The 26,908-nt window shown below is 52.9% G+C and overlaps 1 protein-coding gene and 1 pseudogene across 2 annotated transcripts; one reads left to right on the top strand and one right to left on the bottom strand.

Moving 5' to 3' along the window:
• Window positions 1–21,330, top strand: LTF (lactotransferrin). The gene is made up of 17 exons (XM_079795718.1): window positions 1–57; window positions 2,898–3,061; window positions 3,810–3,918; window positions 4,224–4,406; window positions 4,698–4,845; window positions 5,523–5,578; window positions 7,267–7,445; window positions 7,887–8,061; window positions 8,957–9,111; window positions 10,219–10,309; window positions 12,536–12,583; window positions 13,469–13,624; window positions 14,147–14,288; window positions 16,138–16,205; window positions 18,084–18,268; window positions 19,670–19,859; window positions 21,133–21,330. Exons 1-17 carry the CDS (start codon window positions 15–17, stop codon window positions 21,165–21,167), a joined length of 2,127 nt encoding a protein of 708 aa, XP_079651844.1. The 5' UTR covers window positions 1–14; the 3' UTR covers window positions 21,168–21,330.
• LOC307113387 (histone H3.3A-like) lies at window positions 11,131–12,201 on the bottom strand (annotated as a pseudogene). Its single transcript has 2 exons — window positions 12,135–12,201; window positions 11,131–11,894 (listed from the first exon to the last, which is right to left on the bottom strand). The product of its transcript is annotated as a histone H3.3A-like (transcript).
• Window positions 21,331–26,908: the final 5,578 nt, after the last annotated feature.

The raw sequence follows: 26,908 nt of genomic DNA, 5'->3' as shown, positions 1-26,908 counted from the left end.
CCTCAGGATCCAGCATGAAGCTCATCTTCTCCGCCCTGCTGTCCCTCCTGGCCCTTGGTGAGTGCAGGGTCCTGGGGGCGAGCCCCACCGAGTGGGCATCCTGGTCTCTGTACCCCGTGAGGTGGGTGCCTCTGTCACTGTGCACCCCCAGGTGGGTGTCCTGGTCCCTGTGTCCTGCGGGGTTGGGGAGGAGCTGGAGCCAGCACTTCTAAACAGAGCTTCCCCAGTTCCACTCCAGCCTAGTGCAGCCTCCTCCAGGAAGTCTGCTGGGAGGGGTCTTCCCGGACCCCGTCCCATTTTGTCCTGCCAGGACCTTTGGTGAAACCCTACTCCTTCCTTCAGGCACCCAGGTCAAAGACTCTTCTTCAAACTCTTTTCCAAGGTGGCCTGATAGGAGGTACCATTACAGGCAGTTTACGTGGGAGGCAAAGGAGACTCAGAGAGGAGGAGTGACTTGCCCAAGACACACAGCAGACCTGGGGCTCAAGATCCCAGCTCCTGCAAGGGCTGTGCTGACTTGGGCAAGGCAGAGCCTTTCTGAGCATCAGTTTCTTCCTGTGAAGAATGGGCCAAACATCTTCCCACACAGCTGTGAGGGGCAGCAGCAGGGTGCCGCCTGCTCAGTGGCAGGCAACTCCCCGCATCGGGGGCAGGGGTGGTGGCCCAGACCTCCCGAGGAGACCTTTCTCAGAGGGCAGAGAGAGAGATTTCTGGTTTCAGAGGTGCCCAGACATGAAGGGACGGGACATAGAAGGGATGAAACAATTGTTAGTTCTGTACCCAAACATCTGAAGCAATTTCTGGGGTGCTCTGAGGGCACAGGCCAGTGATGGACGTTAGTAATGTTGTGTCTGAGGGGCGGGGCTTCCTCAGTGAAGGGGAGGCTCCAGGCAGCAGCAGGAAGGACTGTGATGGGCAGCACCGAGGCTGTGAGTGGGGGGTCGGGGGGGTCAGGGGGGAAGTCCCCCAGTTCCACGCCAGCCCAGTGCAGCCTCCTCTGGGACATCTGCTGGGAGGGGGTAGTTAGAGAGCAGCAGTGAACTTATGTCCCCAACCTAGGGAGCACGGTGCCCCATGTCCCTGCCTTCTGGTCCCCTTCTCCACACTCCTTCCCATGAGTGCTAGGCATCCCTCTCTTCTCTCAGGCAGGAGTGGGCCGGGCCAGGACCAACTGCTCAGGGCCAACTTCCTTCTGCTCCCTGACCTGGGCCTGCTGGGGGCAGACAGGGCGGGGCCCCCTGGAGAGGCCGAGAGGCAGGAGGCCTTGCTTTCCCGGATGTGGCCCTGGGCCACAGGCCAGGCTTTGGCTCAGAGTCGCACCCACTGTCACTGGAATCTTCGGTTGTCTTGGCCCCTGAGCCCTGGGAGCCACAAGTCTCATACACACCCTCCCGGTGCCTCAAACACCTCGGGGCTGACTGTGCAGGGTTGGCTCACGAGTGGAGGAGGCAGAGGGCACATCCAAAGGGGAAGGGGCTTATGCAACCGGGTGTTTTGGTTTCTAACAGCTTTACTGGGTACATTTTACATCGCACGGAATTCTCCTGTCAGTGACTTTCAGCAGTGCTGCCAAGTGGGGGAACCATCACTGTAAACCCGATGAGAACACTTCCATCCCCTTCCTCATGACCATCCATCCTCATCCCCACCCCGGCATCAGGCGGCCACTAGTCTGCTTTCTGTTTCTATGCATTTGCCTTTTATCGACGGTTCATACGCGTGACATCATACAATATGTGGTCTCCTGTGTCTGACCTTCCACATAGCATAAAGGAGGCGCATTGATATCGTGCCCATCAGTCATTCCTTTAAAATATATATATATATATTATTGATTTTTTTTATAGAGAGGAGAGGAGAGGAGAGGAGAGGGATAGAGAGTTAGAAACATCGATCAGCTGCCTCCTGCACACTCCCTACTGGGGACGTGCCCGCAACCAAGGTACATGCCCTTGAGGTACATGCCCTTGGTTGCGGAATTGAACCTGGGACCCTTCAGTCTGCAGGCCAACGCTCTATCCACTGAGCCAAACTGGCTCAGGCTCAGCATTTCTTTTAATTGCCAATTCTGTTGTATGGATGTGGACGTCCATGTTGTTTTCACTTTTTGGCTCTTCTGATTAATGCTGCTTTGAATATTCATGCAGGAGTCTTTTTGTGGACACCTGTTTTCATTTCTCTGGGGAATGTATTGGGCCAACGCTCTAACCAACTGAGCTACCCGGCCAGGGACCTGTGTGGCTTGTCAGGGCTGTGAGCAAACCTGGTGCAGCCTTCTCCCCAGTTGCCTAGATGGTAGCCACAGAGGCAGGCTGGGCAGGAGGAGCAGTCTCAGTGGGGGCACCCCGACCCATTTGGTCCACCACTTACTGCAGCTACTCCCCAGGAGTCAGGTGTCTTGTCCTTGGCTCCCTTGGCATCCCCTGGGGAGATGCTTATAGACGCGACACTCGAGGGACCTGGATTCTAGGCTGGACTTGGCCGCTGCTGAGCAGCCGGCCACTCAGCCTCCTCAGGAGCCAGTTTCCTCACGAGGAGCAGGAATCCCTTCCGGCCCACCTCACAAGTGCAGGTGGGGCCAGGCAGGTGGGAGAACCCCATCAACGGACGCAAGGGATCATCATCACTTTTCTAGGGTGGGAAACGCGTCAGTCACAGGAAGGAAAGACCCCAGAGCTGCTGAAGGTCCCCTTGGGTTCATTGAGCACCAGCCCTCTGGCCAGCACGGCGCACTTACTAGGCCAGGGAGACACCTCCACCCGAGGGGAGGCGAGAGGCCTGCCTTAGAGGCGGAGTGGAGAGGGAAGGGGCGGAGCGGGGAGAGGTGGCGGAGTCTGGAAAAGTCCCTGGGAGGGTAAGGCAGTCTCTGAACCCTTCCTCCTTGGCCTTTCTCCCAGGACTGTGTCTGGCCGCCCCTAGGAGGGGCGTTCGATGGTGCACCATCTCACCAGCCGAGGCAAGAAAATGCTCCGAATTCCAGCGGAGTCTGAGAAAAGTGGGTGGGCCCTTCGTCTCCTGCGTAAGGAAAACCTCCTACACGGAATGTATCCAGGCCATCGCGGTAAGTCAGCGCCATATGCTGGGCAAGACCAAATCGATGGAAGGGAAGGGGAGGAGAGGGAAATGGGAGGGAAGGGGAGGGGAATGGGAGAGGAGGGGAGGGGAGGGGACGGGAGGGGAAAGCATGGAATAAAATGAAAAACTGTGCTCTCCCCTCCTCCCTCTGCTCTTCTTCCTGGGCGCTTGTCAGTGCGGTGCGGGCCTCTCTCATAGGACACGACACTATTTTGAATGCAGAGATCAACATTCTAAAGTGGAGAGACCATGTGTGTGGGGAACCTGGGATCTCAACATAAACTGTTTTTGTGTCTCTTTTTTTAATTAAAATTTATAAACCACTGTGAGGGGCGTGCTCACCAGAGTTCTGCAGGGTGTGGCAAACGTAGGTGTACAGTTGTTCATATGGGAAAGAATCCAATAATTAAGAAATAATAACACAAGAACAAACTCTGTGTCTCGCGTACTCACAACTGTAAACTTGCGTTGGCCCCGCCCTGTACAGGGGGGTGGGCACCTGAGAGAGAGGCAGCGTGCCAGCCTCAAGGGTTAAAGCAGTTGGGCTGGTGCCCGTTTGTCCCAAAAGAGGGCCCCTCGGCTCGTGCCGCCTGTCCCAGGACGTGAGTGGACATGGTCAAAACTGACCCTTCGGAAGATCCTTCCAGCCCCAGAACCTTCTGACGTCCTGCGACCCACTTGCCTGCGTTAGGGCGGGTTCGTTCCTGAAGCCGGCCTGGCTGCTTTGTTTTCAGGCAAACAGGGCGGATGCTGTGACCCTGGATGGCGGGCTGGTGTTTGAGGCCAGCCTGGAGCCCTACAAACTGCGGCCTGTAGCAGCCGAGGTCTACGGGACGGAAGAGAGTGAGTTCCCCCTGGAACCCAGAGCTGGGGTGGCCGTGGCCTTGGCCCTGGGCTCTGTGGAGTCAGAGCCGATGAGCTGCCTAGGTGGGGTCTCGGACAGCATCACACTGGAAGGCACAGAGTCCCCGGGTGCTTGGGGCCGGAGGTGACCCACTGCGGGAGGACACCGGTTGCTCCCTGGGGGTCAGGACAGGCTCTGGGCAGCTCTGCACCCGGAGAAACTGCAGCTGCCGGCCCCTCTCACCAGGGGCTCCTCTCCCTTGGGTCCTGGCCATGAGCATTCCATTCTCCCTGGCCCTTCGCAGAGCCCCAGACCCACTATTACGCCGTGGCCGTAGCGAAGAAGGACAGCAACTTCCAGCTGAACCAGACGCGAGGCGTGAAGTCCTGCCACACCGGCCTGAACAGGTCCGCCGGCTGGAACATCCCCATGGGCACGCTTCGTCCGTTCCTGAACTGGGCAGGGCCCCCCACGCCCCTTCAGGAAGGTGAGCGGGCTGGGGGCTGGGGGTGATTGCAGGCAGGGAGGGGTCTCTATGCGGTTCACACACGGCCACTTTGGGACCACACGGGGGGAGTGTGCAGGTGACTCCAAGGTTAACCTGGAGGGTTCGCTGCCCCAGCTGCCCTGGGGAGCTGGTGTCTGAACTTGAACCTCACAACAGAGGCGACAGGTCCGCGGGGGTGGAGGGAGGGGCTGCCCACGGGGAACACGCGGGAGGGAGGCTGGCTGTGGCCAGGGCTGCCTCACACACTGGTCCGTTTCTCTGTGTCCACAGCCGCGGCCAACTTCTTCTCGGCCAGCTGTGTGCCCTGCGCGGACGGGACACAGTACCCCAACCTGTGTCGCCTGTGCGCGGGGACAGGGGAGAACAAATGTGCCTGCTCCTCCCAGGAGCCCTACTTTGGCTACTCCGGTGCCTTCAAGTGAGTGAGACTGTCCTCTTCTCCCCAGTGGCCCGAGTGCCACAGGTCCTCAGGCCAGGAGCCCTTTTCTGAGGCCCCAGGTAGAGCTCAGCCTGCCCATGGGGGCCGGGGAGGAGGTGCGGGACAGGCTGAAGGAGAGTTATCACGAGACAGCGGCCAGTCCCAGGCTCCCGGCTGATGCTAGTCTATCCTACATGGCCCCCCCTCCCCCTCCCCCCACAAGCTTGGAGACAGCGAGCACTGCCCAATGGACCCCCTGGGCCTTTCTGCCCCCATGCTGAGGCTGACATTGTCCCCCTCCCCTTGCCTCTGGGACTCAGGCAGTTTTGCAGAGGGAGGCCTCCCTGCCTCCCTACCGGCCAGGGCTCACTTGCCCACTCAGTCTTGGGAGAAAGAACCACATGGCCAAGGATACTGAGACTTTGCCCTCTGGTGTAAGAGACTTTGTCCTCTTTTACGTAGAAAGACAAGGTTTTGCCCTTTCAGTTCTTAAGGCGAATGGTGGGGGCCTCCGGCCAGCACCTGAGTCCTTCCTCCTCCGATTCTACCTGGAGGGGGCCCCTCCTGCCTTCTCAGTCGGGGTGTCCCAAAGCCCCCGAGCCCTGCCCTCCGAGGAGCAGCACCCATGGAGAAAGCCCTGGTCCAGGCTGACGCCCCTGCGCCTTCTCATTTCACAGGTGTCTGAAAGATGGGGTTGGAGACGTGGCTTTTGTCAAAGACAGTACACTGTTCGGTAAGAGCAGAGAGAGGAGCTACAGGGCTGCCTCCTTTTCTTTTATCTTATCACTAGAGGCCCGGTGCATGAAATTTGTGCATGGGTAGGGTCCCTAGGCTTGGCCCGCGATCAGGGCTGATCAGGTTCCCTGCCTCCTGCCCTCCCCCCCTCGCCTCTTCCTTTCCTTGCTCCCTCGGCGCCCCGCAGCTGCTGGTTGCCTGCCATGTTCCGTGTCACCCCCTGGTGGTCAGTGCACGTCATAGCAAGCAATTGAACTCACGGTCTCCCGTTTGAACTCCCGAGGGGACACTTTGTCTAATACTGCATATTAGCCTTTTATATATATAGATAATTCTAAACACTGAGCTAATTAGATTCCTCAATTCCTGGAACACTGTTTTTAAATATATGTATTTTAGAGGAAGGGAGAGGGAGAAAGAGAAACATCAATGATGGGAGAGAATCATTGATCGGCTGCCTCCTGCACACCCCACACTGGGGATTGAATCCACAATCTGGGCATGTGTCCTGAGTGGGAATTGACTGTGACCTCCTGGTTCATAGGTCCATGCTCAACCACTGAGCCACACTGGCTGGGCTCATGGCGCACTCTTATCAAGGTTCCCCACAGGGCACAGTTCTTATTTTATGTAATTTCATAGTTTATACAATCAGTTCTCTTTAGATCGGTGTCTACTGCCTTTCTCTTCCCCTCACAGACTCCATGCCAAGGAGCTTGATACGTGCCCTCCCAGAGATGTACGTGGTCTTGTTAATGTCCAGGGCCCGTTTGGGTTCCTGGGTTCTAAGCCCATAGACGTTTTAATTGAGCACAGGAACCCTCATCACTGAGCATTAGAAGTCATGCTGCTGCCACGGATTCCCACCTAGCACTTCGGTCCTGACATTTCTCTATGCTGTTGTACAAATGCCTAGTTTAGTGGTTCTAACTGCTGATGGATGCTCCATGGAACCCGTCCACCAGGGTTTCTTATCTATCACCTTAGTGATGGCCTGGGCCATCCTGTCCTTCCCTTCACCACAGAGAGCTCCACGACTCATGCCTTTATGTGTGCCCTCTTCTGTCTTGTTAGAGAGTGTCCTGAGGGAGCACACTCTGAAGCACAGTAGCTGGGTATGCACAAATGACACATTTTACCCAGAACCACTGGGGACAGACCCATGACATTCTCTGCAAGCTCTCCTGAGACAGACCCACCACAGTCACCCAAGACCTCAGGAGACAGGCCCATCACACTCACCCAGGACCTCCAGAGACAGGCCCACCACATTCCATCCATTTTTATTCTTTCTAGAGATGTGGGTAAGGCAGCAACCCCTGGCTGGTCCCTTGGTTTGTCTCCATCACGTGACCCTTTTCTAGGTGGGGTTGCCATGGAAACAGATGATGTCTGGCTCAGCTTCCTTGGCTCACCAGCACCAGCACAGCCCATATGATCCCATCAGAGCATCACTGGGCTGGGCCCTAAGGCTCGCTGGGCACTGTCTTTACCTTTCTGAGTATTCCAGACTCTAGAATCTAGAGCAACCCACTGTCTTTCTTTCAGAACCCCTAATTTTGTCAACCGTGTAAGATATTTCTTCCAGCTCAAATTCCATGGGGGGGAGAGGAATCTGAGCTCATGATTCTGCCTGGAGCAGGCTCCTCTGGGTCCTCCAACCCCCTCCTCTCCTCTTTCCCCCAGAGAACCTGCCAGACAAGGCTGAGAGAGACCAGTATGAGCTGCTCTGCCCAGACAACACTCGCAAGTCAGTGGATGACTTCAAGGAGTGCTCCCTGGCCCAGGTTCCTTCTCATGCTGTTGTGGCCCGGAGTGAGAATGGCAAGGAGGACTTGATCTGGAAGCTTCTCAACAAGGCACAGGTATCCACACTCCTAGCCCTCCCGCCTGCGGGGATTTGATGCCAGAGGTTCCTTCCTCCCCTAACTTCCTGCCCTTCTAGAAGCTTCTCTGTAGCCTCACTGGCCAGGCATGTCCTGATCCAGTGGGCTGCTTGCCTAAGGCTGTCCTCTGGACAGAAGCATCTACGGAGCCCCCAACAATGTCTCATGGGCTGGGGCGAAGCTGGGAGGACAATGCAGCATTCTCAGGACCCCAAGGTGCTTGGACCCCAGCAACACCCTAAAGAATAAGCCGTGACTGAGCTACGTCTCAGAAATGACCTGAGCCCCTTATAGGAGGAAGGAAACCAAGCTTCCCGCTCTCAGAACCACCCTAAGTCCCAGATGCTCTTTTTCACCATTGTGGTTTTGTTTCTTTCTTATTTACCACGACACCATCAATTCTATTTCGTCCTTAATTAGGAGAAGTTTGGAAAAGGCAAGTCGTCGGCATTCCAGCTCTTCAGCTCCCCTCCCGGGAAGAAGGACCTGCTGTTCAAAGATAACGCGCTAGGGTTTTTGAGGATCCCCTCGAAGATAGACGCTGGGCTGTACCTCGGTTCCAACTACGTCACTGCCATCAAGGGCCTGAAGGAAAGTGAGTGAGGGCTGGCTGGTGCGGGTGGGGAGCCACAGCTGAGTCCCCGGGGAGAGCCCCTCACACCCCCTGGAGCGCAGGCAGCGGGCCCCGCCCTGGAGTGGCCACTTCCCCAGGTCCCAGCCACTGGGGTCTCCGCCGTGGGGGGTTGGATGCAGGTGCGAGTGCCTTCTGCCAAGCGAATGAGAGCATTTCAAGGTGTGGGAGTGACTCGGACAGAACGTGTCAGCCGTGATTAATGCTGCCACGTGTCCCTGTGCACGTCACCCTCCCCAGCCCTGACAGAAAAGTCAGTCTGCCTCCTTTGGGGTGAGCACACGGAACATGGGCCAAGAGAGCCGGGGCCCCCCTGGGGTGAAGCCGGAGGCCTGGTGCACACTGCCCTGCACCTGGGCTCTGGGCCTGGCTGGGGAGACCACAGCGGGCCCGCTCAGTCGTGGTTCTTCCTCCAGTGGGGGGCTTGGCGTGGAGTCTGGGTGAACCCAGAGGCGACTGCCAGCCTTAGGGGAGGTCAGAGCTGGGTTCAGGGTCCCCCAGGCCATCTCTGGGGAGCTGTCACTGTCTCTGAGTTCTGGAGCTTTGATCATGTGGACTGAGATATGAGGCAAGTCGTTACACCAAGGAGTGCAGGGTGGATTAGAGGCCAGGAGAGGACCGGGACTGAGAAACCAGGTGAGGAGGGTACCCGCCCCGGAAGGGGCTGGGCGCTGACAGTGGAGGGGGCGGGGCCGATGCCCGAAGTCTCTGCCATCTGGAAGCAGGGTTGGCCCACACCCACGGGAAGGCCCAGCAGGAAGGGTGCTCAGAGTGGAGCCCGGGCCCCAGGGAGGTCGGCAGCGTGGGGTGTCCTTGGCCAGGCTCCGTGCCCCTGTTGATGCTGTGTCCCTCTGGGCAGCGGCCGCTGAGGTGGAGGCGCGGCGCACGCGGGTCGTGTGGTGTGCCGTGGGCCCCGAGGAGCAGCGCAAGTGCCAGCAGTGGAGCAGCCAGAGCTCGGGGGCAGTGGCCTGTGCCGCCGCCGCCACCACCGAGGACTGCATCGCCCTGGTCCTGGTAGGTAGGCGCTGCCGCTGCGGGAGCCTGCGTGGCCTGCGGGTGGGGCAGCGGGCTCCGGGGGGATTCCCCAGTCCTGGGCATCTGCTTCGAAGTGGTTGGGTGCTAAGAGGCACTGTGGTGAGGGTAGGCAGAGGGGCCTGGGGGTGTGTGTGTCTCCTCTGGCCCAGCGCACAGAGTGCAAACAGGCACAGCTTTCTATCAGAAAACTGTATATTGTGGGGTTGCCACTCTGCTGATGATAAGAACAACGCACGATCATTGCAGGTAGTTTGGAAAAGAAAGGAAGGTGTGATGTAAAGTAATTAAAGAAAAACCAGCTGTGACTCACACAGAGAGACACCACCGCTGAGGTTGGGGTACTTCCCCACCCAGGACTTCCGGGGGCCTCGATGCCTAGGCTGGCCACAGCACCGGCTCCTACCTGTCAGGTGCTACTTGCGTCCTTTCACTTAATGGTATATCACGGCCAGGGCACGTGACTACATAGTCTTTGAAGACACTTCTGAAAAATGATTTCAGGGTCTCTCTTATGGGGATGTGGCTTGGTCGTGACCCTATTCCTCTTTGTCCCCTTATTTTGTCATTACCAATAACCCCGTGATGCCTTTCCTTGAATAGAAATCTTCATACACATCTCCAGTTACTTTTAATGTTGTCGTAAGCAAATTATTACTGAGCCAAAGAGAGTGCCTGGGACCCCGGTGACTCCCCGCTCCCGCGCACATTCTCCTGCCGGGAGCCAATGCCATTAGAAATCGCAGCTCATTTGTCCATCAGCTTCGGTGCAGCCCTTGGAGTGTAGTCACTGGTCCCGTCTGTCTCCCGAGGGAGTGGGGCTGTGCAGGAGGGTGTCCCAAGGGCACTCCAGGGCCCAGAGGGTTTGTTCAGGGGGCGGAGGGTGAGTGCGGCCTGTGCTGGCTCTTTCCAGTGGAAGTGACAGCAGGAAAGGCCCAGAACCTTTCCTGCTGTCACTTCAAACACTCCCGCCTCTTCCTGCTGCTTTCCTGGGACAGCTGACATCAAGCCGTTCTCTCAGAGAGCGGTCAATCCAGGCGGGACGCGAGTGGCCTCGCCCTGATGCCGCAGAGTCGCTTGTCTTTGCAGAAAGGAGACGCTGACGCCATGAGCTTGGATGGAGGGTTCATCTATATCGCGGGCAAATGCGGTTTGGTGCCTGTACTGGCAGAGAGTCAAAGTAAGTGTGTGTGTGGGGGTGTCCTCTCCGGTTTATTCCCCCTGGGCCATGGGCTGGGGGCATGGAGGAGCCACCCCACTCGGTGGGTCCAGGTGGAGACACTGAGAAGGATGGATACATTCAAACAGGAGAATGAGGGAAAGAGTAAACACCAGGACTGAGCTCTCCACAGAGCCAAGGTTCCTCTTCGTAATTTAAAAAATTATGATGTGGCCCAGTAATTCCCCCGTGGGGTCAAAAGGCGCCTAAGTATAAGTTGAGTGTTGACCTATGAACCAGGAGGTCATGGTTCAATTCCCGGTCAGGGCACATGCCTGGGTTTTGGGCTGGATCCCCAGTAAGGGGAGTGCAGGAGGCAGCCAATCCACGATTCTCTCATCATTAATGTTTCTATCTCTCTCTCCCTCTCCCTTCCTCTCTGAAATATACTTAAAAAGTTAGTTTAATGTATTTTAATAGCAAACTTACAGGAACATCACAGAAAAGAGACAACATTAAGAGCATGTACTTGCATGTAGGGCAGTCAGTCAGAAAGTATAGTGAATGGATGGGATCTATTGTGTGAATCCATTAGTTGCCATCAGTAAGAAATGTACTTGTTTAAAAAAATCCAAATTCTGGCATTGTCCAGAAAAATTTAACAGGTTTATTTATATTGTTATGAAGTTGAACTGCTGAAACTTGTTTACTGAAGCATTTTTACATGCATTAATGCTTCATGTCCCCACATTTATATTTAAGAAATTTGCACACAAATGAAAGTAGAAAAACTGCAATACCTAATTTCTGTCCCCTGTTTTCCACTTGCAGTATTATACTTAGGTACCTTTTGACCCCATGGGGGAATGGCAGAGAATGTAACAGAGAACTACCAATAACAGGAAAAAGAGAAAAATTTTTTAAAGAGTGAAATGTATTTCATCATAGCATATTCTTTTGTTTTGTTAATCCTCACCCAAGGATATTTTTCCATTTACTTTTAGAGAGAGTGGAAGGGAGAGAGAGACAGAGAGAAACATCAATGTGACAAAGACACATCGATTGGTTGTCTCCTGTACCCTCCGGGGCCAGGGAACCTGCAACCAAGGTACTTGCCCTTGACCGGAATTGAACCTGGGACCCTTCAGTCCGTGGGCTGACACTCTATCCACTGAGCAACACCGGCTAGGGCCATAGTATATCCTCCTCGTATGCGGCGTGCTAGCTGGATGTCTTTTGGCACATGGATAGCACACAGGTTGGTGTCTTCTAAAAGCCCAACCAGGTAGGCCTCCTGCCTCCTGCAGAGCACCAACAGCTGCACCCTGGGAGCACAGACCTGGTTTGAAGTCCTGAGCAATTTCTCGCACCAGATGCTGGAAGGGAAGTTTGTGAATCAGAAGTTCCGTGGACTTCTGACAACGTCCAACTGCCCTCAGTGCTGGGGGACCAGGCCTGTAACGATGCAGTTTCTCCACCACACCAGTAGAGGGCGCACTCTCACCAGCAGCTTTGGTAGCCAGTTGCCTCCTAGGTGCTTCACCACCCGTGGATTTGCAGGCCGCCTGCTTTTTACTGTATGAGCTGGGGTATAGAGACCTCTTTACTTACCCCCTTCTCCTTCGGCTGGAGCTGGCACTGGCGCTGTGGTGGCTACGAACACAATTGCTCCTCTTCTCAATTTTTGGAAATATTTCAGGAAAGTGTAACATGCGTACAGGAAAGTGCACATAAGTGTACAACCCCATGGCATTTCACACTGGTGCATCTCCCGGCACTAGTGCCAGATCAAGACACAGCACGTTTCACAAGTCCCTGTGTGTCCTCCCGTCACCAGCCCCCTTACCCCCACGAGGGTATCGACTCCTGACCTCCAAGGGCACAGATCGGTTCCGTTTATTTTTGAACTTCATGTAGCTGTTTTATCCCTCGCTCAGTGTTATACTTGCGCGATTCCTCCTTGTGGTGCGTGGTGTGGACTATTCAGCCTTGCACAGTAGTCTATTGTGTGGCTCTCCTGCTGTTATGTATCCCTCTGGGTCATTCCCAGGTGGTGGTGCCTGTGAACAGCGCTGCTTGGGAGCATCGAGTCTGTGTCTGTGGTGGACACATGGGTGCAGCTCTGCTGCCTGGAGCTGCTGGGACAGTCTCTTCGCATTCGAGTCTGCACTGTTGAGATTGAAAAGTTGGCGACTTCTCAATAAATCGGAGCGTTTCATGACGTTTTGCTTGTCTTTCTTCTTTCAGAATCCGAAGAGAGCGGTAACCCGGATTGTGTGAATAGACCAGTGGAAGGTGAGTTGGAATCGGTCATTTTCAGGGTCAAGGGTAAGTTCTTGGTGCTGGAGGGAGAGGTGGCAGGAACTTTAAAAAACTCACAGAAAGAGATGCAGCCAAAGTTCTTGTGAAGATGCAAGGAATCCGTAGACAATTACAATGGATGTTAGATTGGCCTTTGCACTTGGCGGAGAACTTGCAGAGTTTCTCATTGCGTCCTGGCCACGTGGAAGGAGCGGTGCTCCATCCCCATCTCCTATGGATGAGGAAACAGTGGCTCAGAGAGTCTCCTGATCTCACTAACAGGCCTAGACACTGATGCTGTGGCAGCTCCCGTCCCTTGTGCTAATGCCCTGCTCTGCGCACCAGCCCCACCTGCCCGCCGGAGCTGGTGCTGGCTCAGCTTCGGAAGAGCTGTGCGCTGCCCACAGTGGGAGTCTGTCAGGTGCACCCTGGCAGGAGGACCGACAGCACAGGACTCAGCACAGGGCGGTCCAGACAGCACTTAGCCTGGTGGCCACCATCGCTCTGGCCCAGTGTGCATTGCAGTTGGTGATTTATGCACCATTGGGGTCACGCTAGACGTTCATTGTTTGTTGCTTTAGTAGCTCACATTTAAAGGTGAATTTCTGGTTTATAACTCGGGGACAGGGTGTGGCTGGTCTAGGATGGTCCCCAGCAATCACTGAAAGAATCAACTTTTCTTACTATCTCATTTCATAGCCCAAAGGCCAGTAGCGTAAGCTTTTGTGGTCCACCTAACAATTTGGTACCTGGGGGAGGGGAGGAGGAAGCATTGCTGATGATGCTTCTTGACCAGCTTTGGTCTGAGGTGCAGACAGCTGCACCAGCATCCATCTGCCAGGCCCCTGGAGATTAAGACTTGCTCTTCTGTCACCCAAGGGTATCAAGCCGTGGCGGTTGTCAGGAAATCAAATACTGGCTTTACCTGGAATTCTCTGAAAGGCAAGAAGTCCTGCCACACCGCTGTGGGCAGGACTGCAGGCTGGAACATCCCCGTGGGTCTGCTCTTCAACCAGACAGGCTCCTGCAAATTTGGTAAGGAGTCTGGAGGGAGGAGGCAGGCCACCCTGGGGTGGGCGTGGAAGGTTCCACAGGAACCTCAGGGAAGGAGGGGGAGGGGATTTGCAGGCCCACAGCCTCTATGGGTGTTAGCAAGTTCTCCGCGCGGCTGCCTCGCAGTCCTGATGCGTTGAATGGTTCTCTGCACATCTGCCCCGCCCACCCCACTCTGGCCTCTCAGTCCGTTTCTCTGCACATGGCCAAGTTCATCAGTGCAGTCCCCAGCTCGACGCTGTGGCCATGGGACCCTGTGGGTCCCATCATAGGCTCGTCCCCAGCCCCAGGCGGATTTCCTGCCAATGCCTGCAGTCTGAAGGCTTTCCCGATTTCTGGTGGGCCCCGGATTGGTGGTAACACGTCACTGCTTGTGACAGTGGCTGTGTTCTCTCTGTCCTGGGCAATAGAATGAGGCTGACCCAGGCTGCATCCCCTGCTAGGTGAAGGCGTGGGTGTGAAGTCAGGTAGGAAGAGCTGACTTCCCATGTGCCTTCCCCACAGATGAGTTCTTCAGTCAGAGCTGTGCCCCCGGGTCCGACCCGAACTCCAACCTCTGCGCGCTGTGTATTGGCAACGACAGGGGCCAGAACAAGTGTGCCCCCAATAGCAACGAGAGATACTACGGCTATGCTGGGGCTTTCCGGTGAGTGCCCCCAGGAGAGGGCCTGTGCCTCGTCCTCCAGCGTCTTGGCACTGCGTTCTGAGGGCCCAGGCGTGGCCTGTCACAGCAGAGACAGGGGCTACCTTGGGGGTCTGCTGATGGGCTTCCCCCCACACTCACCACCCCGGAAGTGGAGGCTGGCACTGGGCTGTGTGACCTCAGCTCTGCTGGGCTCCTCCCTGTGGCCTGGAGCCAAAGTCAACCTCAGTGGCCCTCAATGGCCTCATCCTCAAAGCCAAATGGGTAGAGCCCGTGGGATCTTACGTCCTATCTACAGTTCGGATTTATGGGGAAGAATCATTTTTCATAGCCACCACTGTCTCCCCAATGCTAGGTCCTCATGTTTCCCATTTCACTTTTCTCTTTGATTTCGGCCTGCGAGATGGCAAAGAGAAAAAGCAGTACTAGTGACGTGGAAAATAACAAAGAATAGGTTTTCAGAATGATAACCACTTAGTTATTTACAGTGATGATCCACAACCCACCCTTTGTAATCCCATTCATGAGGATTCTCGGTGGCACTTACTACATTATGGGTTTGGAGGGCGCAGAGTCCTTCTCTCCATTCTCCAATAATATATTTCACCAGCAGGTGGCATCATGCATCTGCGAGCCACACGGGTCAAAGGGTGGTCTTGGAACTTTTTAGTATCAATTCAGTAGCCTTCTCTCCAGGGATGGGAGGATATAAAAGTAGCGTTTCCTATACTGTCTCCGTACCCTCCGGGTGTCATTGCATTGGTCTCCATATCGTCTGACATCTCTCCAAATCGGCAGTGCTCTCTGGCTGCTCGTCCGTATTTAAGAGAGAAGCACCAGAGCTGACTGTTAGCTCTGCATCAGCTGCCACGTCTTGGCAAGTATGGGCAGGCGTCCTCAAACTACGGCCCGCGGGCCACATGCGGGTGTTTTTGCCATTTTGTTTTTTTACTTCAAAATAAGATATGTGCAGTGTGCATAGGAATTTGTTCATAGTTTTTTTTAAACTATAGTCTGGCCCTCCAATGGTCTGAGGGACAGTGAACTGGCCCCCTGTTAAAAAGTTTGAGGACCGCTGAGTATGGGCCTCACTGTAGGGCAGTGCACTGTGGGACATCTAAGGATCAGATCCTATAGGCATCTTCTTTGAGTTGATCAGATTTTCCTTGGAGCCTGGGAGAGGTAAGGGGCTACGAATGAACCTTCCAAGACATAGTTTTCACTCCATTCCTTGATTTCAGCGTTGGGCCTCTGCCCTCAACTGGGTTTGGTTCTCTAGTCCATAGTGTTGTTCAGGTCCAATCTCCCTGTGAACAAACCTTCAGTCTCCTGCCAGGGTGAGGAGGAGCTGCCTGGGCGAGGAGGGCGCCTACCCTGCACCTATGTCAGCTCTCTCTGCTCCTGTTCTCAGTCGCGTTCAATGGTGTTTCTAGTTGTTGAGCCTTTCTGGAGTTTGCCATGTACATCAGCTTTTTTTCTGGGCTTCCCCCATTTCCAACTTAAGTTACAGCTGTTTATTGCTCTGCTGGGTCCATTACTGCTCACCCGCTTGCTCTCTGACTTCCAAATGTTCTCATTATCTTCTCTCTCTCTCCTTGTGCTCCTCTCTCCTGCCGGCTTAAAACTTTTTAAAAACTCTCACAAATATCATTTTCTTGGAACTTTAGGAGGTGGGAAGCTACACATATGTGTTCAGTCTTCTGTTTTAAACCCAAAGTTCCTGAAAATATTTGTCTTTATCTTTTCTGTGTTTACTTCAGTGTTTCAGATTTTGAAATGTATATTGCAAATACTTATGAAAACTGATAGTTTCTCTTCCCCGGCAATGAGTTTCTTTTCTGGACCCTGGTAGGTGCCTGGCGGAGAATGCTGGGGACGTTGCATTTGTGAAAGATGCCACTGTCCTGGAGAACACTAACGGTAAGCGGAGTTTCCCTTTCCCCTTCGGAGCAGAGTCTCTGGCATCACAGCGCCTCCTACTGGTCACATTTGCAGCTGGGAAGATGTACAGGTTTCCAGACTTTTGATTAAGTTAACTTTGAAATTTTTTACTTTGGTATGCAACATGGTAATGTCTATAGGTGTTACCCTGATTTTTAACCCCCCACTTCTCTCTCTCTCTCTCTCTCTCTCTCTCTCTCTCTCTCTCTCTCTCTCTCTCTTTCTCACACACACACACACACACACACACACACACACACACACACACCAGCAGTGCTCAGTAATAAATGTCTCCTGGCTTTGTCTAGACATCCACAGAAACTCACCATCTGCCTGTTCCAGCCTATGGGAGACTGAATGTGAATGATACTACAAAAAAAAGAAAATCCAACATATGCAAATAAAACTTCCCTTCATACAAGGGAAGCAGGGACCTTCATTCAACCCCATATGAGTCACTGTCTGGAAACTCCTTGGGAGTAAATGGGGACAAAATCATAGGCAGATGCAGAGGCCAGAAGAGACTCTATCAGATGACGTTGAATAATCACTCTCTCTTCTGATCTCTAGATGAAAAGCATAATGACCAAATTCCAGACTCCAAACTGCACCCCTCTCCTCAGTCCCACTCAGCTTCCCCACCCCTCCTGCTCAGCAGGTGCCTCGCCATTTCGTCCCCTGAGAAAGAACTGCCCCGGCTTTCTGCCCTCCTCCTTCCCAGACATCAACAGTCACAGCCGCTCCTTCCTCCTCACATCCCTTGGGAGGGGGGTCAAGGTCAGACATGTAAACTTGGAATGACCCAATATCAATTGGACCAAGACAAGAGAATATATGGAGTGTTTTCTCAAGGGGGATGGCAGGAGAGTAGCAGAGGCCTGAACAATGAACCCACATTTGCATGTACACAGACATGCATGCGATTCTATTTAGAATTTATGAACCATTCATCTAAGTGGTCTCCAGGGATCAGATGTCAGATTTAATTTTAAATTGTAGGGTTTTACAACTGTATTTTATTGGAACTGACTAAAGGTATTTGAGAAACCCTTAGACGTTCCTTCTTTTCTCGTGCTACACTAAGAGCATTTGAATATGAAAGGAAAAAGGAAACAATTTGTTCTTGAACATAAACCAGCTATTCTTTTTCTGGAACTCACTGGAAAATATGGCACAGATAGAGGGTTTTCTTCTTAGAAACTAAAAAATATAAAATAAAAAATTTAACAGCTTTGCCCGGCCAGCATGGCTCAGTGGTTGAGTGTTGACCTATGAACCAGCAGATCACAGTTCGATTCCCAGTCAGGGCATATGCCCGGTTGCAGGCTCGATCCCCAGTAGGGGACATGCAGGAGGCAGCCAATTGATAATTCTCTGTCATCATTGATGTTTCTATCTCTCCCTTCCTCTCTGAAATCAATCAACAATACTTTAAAACATTTAACAGCTTCATTGACATACAATTCACATACTATAAACCCATCCGTCCAGAGTGGACAGGTCAGTGGTCTCCAGTGCAGTCACTTCTCCCCTCTCTCTCAGAGCTGGCAGCACCCATCCACGTTCTGGCTCCCTAGATTGGCCATTTCACATAAATCTCATCCTACAATATGTGGCCTTTTGTGACCGGCTACTTTCAAGGTTCATCCATGTTGTGATGTGTACCCGTACGTCACTCCATTTCATGGCTGACTTCGATTGCATTGTATGGACACAGCATTAATACATGTTTGACAACGCTTTCCTCTCTCCCCTTCACATCACCACAACCCCAGTGGGTGCATTTCAAGAGGCCAGTGGATGGTGACACCCACCCAGAAGGCCCCTTGGACTGATGCCACCTTCTTCTTTCCCCAGGAAAGGGCACTGAAGATTGGGCTAAGGATTTGAGGCTGGAGGACTTCGAGCTCTTGTGCCTTGATGGCACCCGCAAGCCTGTGACTGAGGCCAAGAGCTGCTACCTGGCCAAGGCCCCCAATCATGCTGTGGTATCTCGGAGAGATAAGGTGGAACATCTGGAGCAGGTGCTGCTCGACCAGCAGGTATGCACCACTCTGCCCTCTCCCAGCTGCAGGGGCTCTGTCAGGTGGGGCAACCGCAGAGCTGGGTCAACCAGCCCATGCCAAGCCTTTCTCTCCAGTCCCCCTGCCCAAAGCTGGTGGGGAGAGTATTTGCTTCGGGCCACGGGGCTGCCCAGAGTCTCAGTGAGAACTGTCCCGGGATTTCTGGGACCGACCTAACTTCTGCCCTCAGTCTCCTGCCCCTGACCTTGAGCTCACTGCCCACCCGGCTCAGTCCCTTCTTTAGTTCTTCAGGCAAAGCGGGTGGCTACTGAGCCTTCTTCTCACAACTAGGTAGAGTGGCTTACTCAACGCTCCCCGAGTCTGGGCCAGCTGAGCAATGTCTAGACCAGGCCGCTGCATTTGTCATCTCCAAAAACAGCTCACCCAGAACTTGGGTAGCTTTGAGGCCATCTCTGAGAGTGGCGTGAAGGAAATCCTACCACGTCCTTACAGTCTGCCATCTCTATTAGAACTCCTAGTTTTGTATTAAAACATGGCGCCCAGCCGGTGTGGCTCAGTGGTTGAGTGTCAACCTATGAACCAGGAGGTCATGGTTTGATTCCAGGTCAGGGCGCATGGCCAGGTTGCAGGCTCGATCCCCAGTGGGAGGTGTGCAGGAGGCAGCCAATCAATGATTCTCTCTCATCGTTGATGCTTCTATCTCTCTCTCCCTCTCCCTTTCTCTCTGAAATCAATAAAAATACAAAAACAAACAAATAAACAACAACAACAAAAAACCCATCGCATCTCCAGGTGCGCTTTAAAGATAGGGGCCCTAAAATGGTACCCATAGGCACAATAAGAGGCATTATGGAGCCCTCATGGTGGCTCACACACCGGTGCTGGTAAGAGGTCTGCTGTGGATGAGGTGCTCGGTGTCCCAGCTCAGCCCTGCGGGGGGTCTGGGCCTGGAGGAGGAACTGTGGCCCAGGGAGGCCAAGTGCCCTGCCACGGCAATGCCCTGTGGGGGCAGATGATGTCCAGTGCAGACTGCCTCTCTGGGAGAGCTGGCCGGTTAGAAGGCTGCCGGGGACCGACACGTGGGGCAGATCCCCCAAGCCCTCAGCTGTCACTTAGTCACCCCTAACAAGTTCTAGGGGAAGAGGCCACAGATTAGGAAGGAAGGAGAGATGGCGGGAGGCGAGATCAGAGAGGTCGAAGGCCTGGGAGCTGCCCTGGGTGGGTCTGGGGCCTGGGCAGCAGGAGGACGTGGGGCAGGGGACACTTCGGCCAAGGCAGTGGACGAGTCCAGAACTCAGCTCCTTTTGGCCGTGTTTGTCCCAGGGCTGATCCTGCCGGGAAGGGTGTCCTTGGTCTCCCTAATGCAGATACTCGCCCGCTGTCCTCGGCTCCTCACGTGCTGTCTGCCCTTTGACACAGGCTAAGTTTGGAAGAAATGGACGTGACTGTCCAGGCACGTTTTGCTTGTTCCAGTCGGAAACCAAAAACCTTCTGTTCAATGACAACACCGAGTGTCTGGCCAAACTCCAAGGCAAAACGACGTATGAGAAATATTTGGGAGCGGAGTATGTCATGGCTGTTGGGAATCTGAGACAATGCTCCACCTCCCGTAAGTGGACCATCGAGGGCGTCTCCCAGAAACCACCATGGGGGAAGGTCAAGGTTGGCGGGCCAAGCAGGATCCTTGGAGGGAAGATTGGTATAAAAATGTTAAGGCAATGGAATGTCTCTGTGCGTCAGGAATTACAATCTCATCAATGAGGTGAAAGAAATGGAGACTAAAATAAAGCAGGAGATAATATGCTAAATTTTATCATTCTGATAGTGACTGCCATGCAGTTTTTAGAAACTGAGCATTTTATTCAGTAAAATGAAATGTGTGTGTATGTGTGTATATATGTATGGATATAGACACATATGTATTAAGAAAGGACAAATTCTGGTGTCTAGACAGTTACCACAAATACCAACTATAGAGAATACAAATGCTCAAAATAACAGTTAGCCAGAAATATGTACTGACAATAATTCAATCCTTTAAAAACATTAAGAAGACACTGCAGAGCACTGTGAGGCTCCAGGCGATGATTCTGAGATTCTGTGGCCCCAGGTCATCCAGAATCAGAGGCATCTGATGGGGGTAGGGGTGGGGGTCCACGGGTGGGGATAGGACCAAGAATCTCTGTATCATTGACTCTCAACTGGAGAGATTTTGCCCTTGAGGGGACACTTGGCGATGCCTGGAGGTATTTTTGATTCTCATAACTTAGGGGGCGCTGCTGGTACCTGTGGGTAGAAGCCAGGGATGCTAAGAGCATAGGACAACCCTCACACCAGAAGTCCCGGCTGCAAATCTGGTGCCAAGGAGGAGACCCTGCTCTCTATCAGCCGAGGTCTCGGGGAACTGTGCTGCAGGTGTTTCTGGGCAACATTCGGAGAAACGCAGCGGGAGGGCCATTCATGCAAGCAGCCAGCTCACGGTGGCATAGACTGCACCCCCCGCGGGCAGGGCCTGTCTGTCCAGGCTGAAGCCTCGGCACTGAGCACAGTGACTCCTGTGTGACTGAATGAGTGACTGAGTTGTGCACACTATTGCGAACGTCTGCATACAGAGGATGCACATCCCTGCAGTCAGGGAGCCGTCCGTGTCGGTTAGAGACAAGTTGGGTGGGGGTCATGTCACTCAGGCCAGAGCAGGGAATGGCCCAGCCTGGTGAGGCCACAGCTGCCACGTGCTGCCTTGGGCCGTGGGGAAATGTGAGCAGAGCAAGCATGACTGGGAAAAGGGCGGAAGAAAGCCTCTGTTTTAGTACCTGCCTTGATGGATGTCTTGCTTATAAAAGAAATCAGTGTCTGAATCTCCTGCTTTGTTGTGTCCACAGCACTTCTGGAAGCCTGTGCCTTCCTGAGGAGGTAAACCCAAGACGATGGCCCAGTCCCGCAGAGAGCCTCAGCCCTCGCTGCCCCCGCTGCCCCCGCCCTCTCCCCCCCCTCCACCGCTGCCCCTGCCCATCCCCAGGCCCCGGGGCCTCTCCTCCCTTCCCCAGGGGCAGTGTGCTAGTCACACCTGTCTCCGCAATTCGCTGTTGTCATCTTCGCAAAAAATAAAACCAGAAATGCTGTTGATTTCCATTCCTTATTAAGCATCGTTCATCTTTTTTAGGATTTTATGCTGAAATCTTGTGTCTGACCCAATACCTGCATGGTTGGGCCTCGGGTCCCGAGCCTCCTCTCTCCTGCAGTTTTGGGTGTGATGCCAGATGGCCTGGAATCTCAGGACAGGCCAGAAGCTGTTCTCCCCACGGACGTGTGGCTGGTCATTGACTCGGCCATCTCAGTGTGTGTGTGCACGTGTGTGTGCGTGTGAGTGGAGTGAGTACATGTGTATGTTTCTAGGGCAGGGGGAGAGAGTAGAGAATAGGAATCCAGGGATCAGTGGAAGAAACTGGATATCAAGAAGACTGGTGAGAATCTGGTGTTTTAAGGAAATAGCAGCAGGTATAGTAAATGTACAAGTATAGGCATCATGGGAAGAGTGAGATACTTCTAACCCTTGGCCTTGCTGGCCCTCCTTCTCGGGTTAACCTCTAGTCACTAATCCTCCCACCCCTTCCCCCAGCCAACCTCTTCAAACTGGTCTGAGCGGCCGCCTTCACTGTCCTCAGTGGGGTGGGTGGGCCGCTCCTGCCTTCTCTCTCCACCTCGCTGTGCTTCTGTTTTAACCTGTTCACTCTCCTGCCTGGTTCTGGGAAAGGACTCCCCTGCCCCCAGCCCAGCCCAGCCCAGCCCAGCCCAGCAGCCTTTCCATCTCCCCTCTGAGCGCTTCTCTGTTTCTGATCCTGTTGACCACCCGCTCCTTCTTCTTTCTTTTTAAAGAACATGTTTATTGATTTCAGAGAGGAAGGGAGAGGGAGAGGGAGAGGGAGAGGGAGAGAGAAACATCAATGATGAGAGAATCATTTGATTGGCTGCTTTCTGCACACCCCCTACTGGGGATCGAGCCCGAAACCTGGGCATGTGCCCTGCTGGGAATTGAACTGTGATCTCATGGTTCATAGGTCAACGATCCACTCTGAGCCACGCTGGCTGGGCCACCCGCTCCTTCTTGAAACCCTGTTCCCTCGGCTTCCATGCCTCCTCCTATCTCACCTCCTTTTCTGCATTTTGGGGGGTCCTGCAAGTGTATCCTCCATGATTTTCTTCTCCAGAGTTTTGTTTCTGACCCACTGTCTTGATGCCACAGAAGGGAATGAGGGGGAGAACCAAATGTTTGGGTTTTGGCTACAAATGCCGAGTCCCCTCACTGGGGGCGTGGGGTCCAGTGGGGTCCAGGAAGCTGCTCCCTCAGGTTAGTTACCAGGTCAGCCACCCTCAGACAGGTGCCCAGGGCATCGTTTGCATGGTGGGAGGCGGATGTGGAGAGGAAGGAAAGGGAGGTAGTGATCAGTACGGGGCAGCAGCTGGGAGGTGGTTGTGAGCCGTTCTGGGGGAGGGGAGGCTGAGCCCATGGGGTTCCAAGGAGGACCCTGAGCTGTGGGCAGCACAGGAGATCCGTGCTGGGGCATGCTATTTGAATTTTAAAGGAGAAAGTTAGAGGACATGGAGACTCTTGGGTAAGACAGGGAGAGATGGAGGAGAAGGGGAAAGTGCATTTCCTCAGCTTTAGCTTCCCCAGGGCAACAGGGAAAGTTTCCAGTCATTGGAGGGCCCAGCCTGTGGATTTGGTCTTAGCAGGAGAAGGGTTGCTCTGAAAGGCTGCTGAGATCTATGTCATAGCCCGGGGTTTGGGGGGAGGAGGGGGGTACTAGACACCACATCCACAGTGACAGCTCTCAGTCGAGTTCATGCTCCTGCGGAGGTTGGAAATGTGGGTGCAGAGCCCTCAAGCCACTCAGATGCTTCTTTCTCCGGCTCCTCCCTGTCCAGGCCTCGCAGTTCAAAGCCCTGACCCCCCACCAGACCTTCGACCCCGCAGTCTTTCCTTCTCACGCTGAGCTGAGTGCAGGCTGCGCTCTCGCATCTGCAACCCCAAGTTCCTTACCGACTGCAAGGGGAGCTCGTGCCTGCATTCCACGCAGTCCGCTCCCGTCTCCTCTCCTCCTCTGCCCAGGCAGGGCCATAGGATGCAGCAGACCACCCACGCCTTCCCCCCTGCAACTCCCCTGCCAGGAGTGGTTCTGGGAGATTCTGCCTCCTCCCACTGTCCCTGTGGGGAGGGACCTCCGACAGACCCAGGGATGTAATCTGACCTTCTGGTTGTTGGCCCTTTGGCCTCCGAATCCCAGAATGAAATGCGCTCTGGGCCGATGTTCTGCTCCAGGCCCTTTGTCTAAGATGTTGAATTTTCTAGGGCCTGGTTGTGCTACTTGAACTGCAAAGTACAGAAACAAACAAAACCAAAATCCAATAAACAGCCTTAGCTTTCTGTTCCCTCCTCTCTGAGTCGGGAGAGAGCCGGAGGGGGTCATTTCCTGGTCACACCCCAGTGTTGTCTCCTCCATCCCCTACTACCAGAGCGAGGCGGGAGGAAGACCAGGCAAAGCGAATATGACCTGCAGGGCGAGACCACTCTTGTCCCAGCAGGCTTTGCTCCAAGGGACACGGACAAGCAGAAGCAAACACAGGGCAGGGCCAGCTTCTCCCGCGCTGCCCTTCTCGCCACCTCCGCCTCCAGGGCTGGGGGCCTAGCCCTGCTGTACAGAACCGAGAAGACAGCCTCAGATGGTTTAGAGGCACCTCCTCTTTTCTGAGTCTGACCTGGTCGGAGGAAGTCACACCTTCCTCATCCTCCCTGAGGTGGAATTGACCTTCCATATAGGTCAAGAGACTTCAGACAAACCGGCCCACTGAGACGCCCACACAGGACGCCCACACAGGACGGGGCAGGGCCGCGGAGCTGGGGAAAGGTCTTAGGAGAAGCGGCTGCAAAGCCCTTCGTGGTGGCTGGTCCGAGAGCAGTCAGAGGGCGGCCCTGCCAGCCCATAGAGGGCCTCTGGGCAAAGTCCAAGGGAGGTGCCCCTTTCCCGGGGTATGTACAGCCCCTTCCAGGGATGGCGGCCTGGTGAGCCCCTGGGTGCCCCTCATCTGGATGACGTAGACAGGGCTCGACCTGCACAGCTGCACGGCCACCACAGAGACACACACTGACCAGCGACAGGGTAGCCCCGGCCCCTCCTTTCCTCTCCCAATGACTTCTGCACATTTCACAACTTCTCTCGCATTGATGCCACTTCCCCATCCAGAGAACCACGCAGCAGCTTCCACCACAGGGCTCCCCGGGGAGTCATTCACGTTCATCTCAGACACCCTCCCGTCAGGCCACAGCTTGATATTTAAAAGAGGAAGGGAGAGGGAGAGAGAAATAGAAACATCAATGATGAGAGAGAATCATGGACCGGCTGCCTCTGGCACGCCCCACAGTGGGAATCAAGCCCTCAACCCAGGCATGTGTCATAGGTCAACACTCAACCACTGAGCCACACCGGCTGGGCCATGACTTTACCTTGAATCACCAGTAACTCTCCCTGGCCCAGCAATGACTTCATGCCTCGGCTCCAGGCCATGTCTCTAGGACTGGTTTAGGTACATGTCCTTAATCATTCTTCTATCTGTCTAATGGGAACTCCAAGTGGTATGGGCATAACAATGCTGAAACCTCTGATGTGTGTGTAGAATCGAGAGCATGAGTAAATGTGTTGATGTTGCAGAAAAATCTGGGACCTAGAGTAACTGAGAGAAGGAAGGAGGATGGAAGTATGTAATGGGGAAAGCAAGGCAGAACCTATGGGCTGAACTGCCGTGGGAAGTATTAGTGTAGACCAGTGATCGGCAAACTCATGAGTCAACAGAGCCAAATATCAACAGTACAACGATTGAAATTTCTTTTGAGAGCCAAATTTTTTATGTAAAATTTTTATTTAATGCAGTCTTGATAACCTTTTATTTTTAATTTTTGCACAGAAATATGACTGCTTTGGATTCATTGCATGGTAAGCAATTTTACTATGAGATGAACCATGAATAACCTTTTGTTAATACTTCAGGAACAGTTTTTTGTCCAGTACAATTAAGTTTTTATGAACATTCACTTATTTCCATTAGCCAATTTAAATTAACCTGAAATAAGGTTAATTTTTTAAACTTCACTTGTCCTAGATTATGGACAATAAATGACATTAAGTTTCTGCTATTAATCTTTAATTTTACATAAAACTTACCAGAGAGGAAAACACACAAATTATTTACCTTAGTTTAAGAGGCCAAATATATAGGCTTTCAATTACAATCCTTACAGCATTTGAAGGAAACCTTTTTATTTCCTTCCAGAATAATTTTCAGGCTACGGAGTTTCATTTAAGAATCTTTGTCTTTCTTTTTACAACAAGCAACCTGTAGGGCTGCCGAGAGGCAAATTTTTTAAACTTAAACTTCTTCTAATGCCACTTCTTCAAAATAGACTCGCCCAGGCCATGGTATTTTGTGGAAGAGCCACACTCAAGGGGCCAAAGAGCCGCATGTGGCTTGTGAGCCGCAGTTTGCTGACCACGGGTGTGTAGACTCATGCTCTGGGTACAATTTTTTTTTTTTGTAATGCAGGTCAACTAATGAGAAGAATGAAATTCTTCTTTGGAGGGTAAAATTTTGCTTAATTGGGGTTCAAAATAAGTATTCTTTATTATTAAAATTGATTGCAAATGTCCATCAGTTAATACTGATCTGTGGTGAAATTGTACATATTTCATTCTTGACGATGATTTTTTCTGATAGGTGCTGCCCAATACTGATATCCGTCTGCAAGCATATGATTTGAATTGTGCATGCTTATCGCCTGGAAGAAATTTACTGCATTGCATTAGACCCCTCTCTCGCGATGTTTACCTTTGAGCTGCCATGCCATTTGATGGCACACGACTTTCAACTGGAGACTAGCTGGATGTGCTTCAGGTGCACAAACTGACTGAGTTATGGCAATCTCTATAGGCCTTGCACCGAGGTCTGCAAAACACCGGGCCAGTAGTGTGAGCTCTGAACTTTTATTGAACCGGAAGTGTGGCCTGACATTTCTTGTGATTCAAGCATTAGCTGTCAAGTCGCTTTAATGCCGCATCTGTTTCACACGTAGGTGCGATTTTGCCTTGTTATCCTGGGTTGAGTTGATTAAGAAACATAATACGTTTTGCAGAAAAATCTAATTTTCAGAGCCATTCAGTGTCCTGCAAGGTAGATAAGGACAGTCCTTCTTGTTCAAAAAATGTCAATCCTGGCCCTGACCTCTAAATATCATAATAAAATAGTTTCCCAGTGCTAAGCCACTTAACTGCTGTATGGTGGGGTGAGTTAGGACATTAAATTTTATTTCTGGATAAAAAAATTCCACAGAACTGATGGTGGTTAAATCCATGAGAGCCAATGAAGTTCATGTTGGTACTAGTGGTTTAATGCACACCATGAACTGACATACTTACCACCAAGTACCACTAATGAAAAATCACAGACTTTAAACACCTTCCATTTTCAAAAGCTTTGTAAATGTGCCCACCTAAGCCTTTTTCTGCTTAACACATATTTTAACCACCATCAGTTGTAACAACATCTTTGCAGACTTCACTTCAGATTGTTCTGAATTTATATTTTCTCAATTTCTTTGAAAATATTTTT

The sequence above is a fragment of the Cnephaeus nilssonii genome (genome assembly GCF_951640355.1).
Source record: "Cnephaeus nilssonii genome assembly, chromosome: 17".
Taxonomy (NCBI): domain Eukaryota; kingdom Metazoa; phylum Chordata; class Mammalia; order Chiroptera; family Vespertilionidae; genus Cnephaeus; species Cnephaeus nilssonii.
Note: the sequence above shows the minus strand (reverse complement) of the source record. Positions and strands in the feature narration are given on the sequence as shown.

Excerpts from the sequence above, each read along its gene's own strand:
- LTF (XM_079795718.1), top strand. The coding sequence starts at position 15 with ATGAAGCTCATCTTCTCCGCCCTGCTGTCCCTCCTGGCCCTTG. Across the intron at positions 4,846-5,522 it reads GGCTACTCCGGTGCCTTCAA|GTGTCTGAAAGATGGGGTTG; the intron begins GTGAGTGAGACT and ends CTCATTTCACAG. Across the intron at positions 12,584-13,468 it reads TGTGAATAGACCAGTGGAAG|GGTATCAAGCCGTGGCGGTT; the intron begins GTGAGTTGGAAT and ends CTGTCACCCAAG.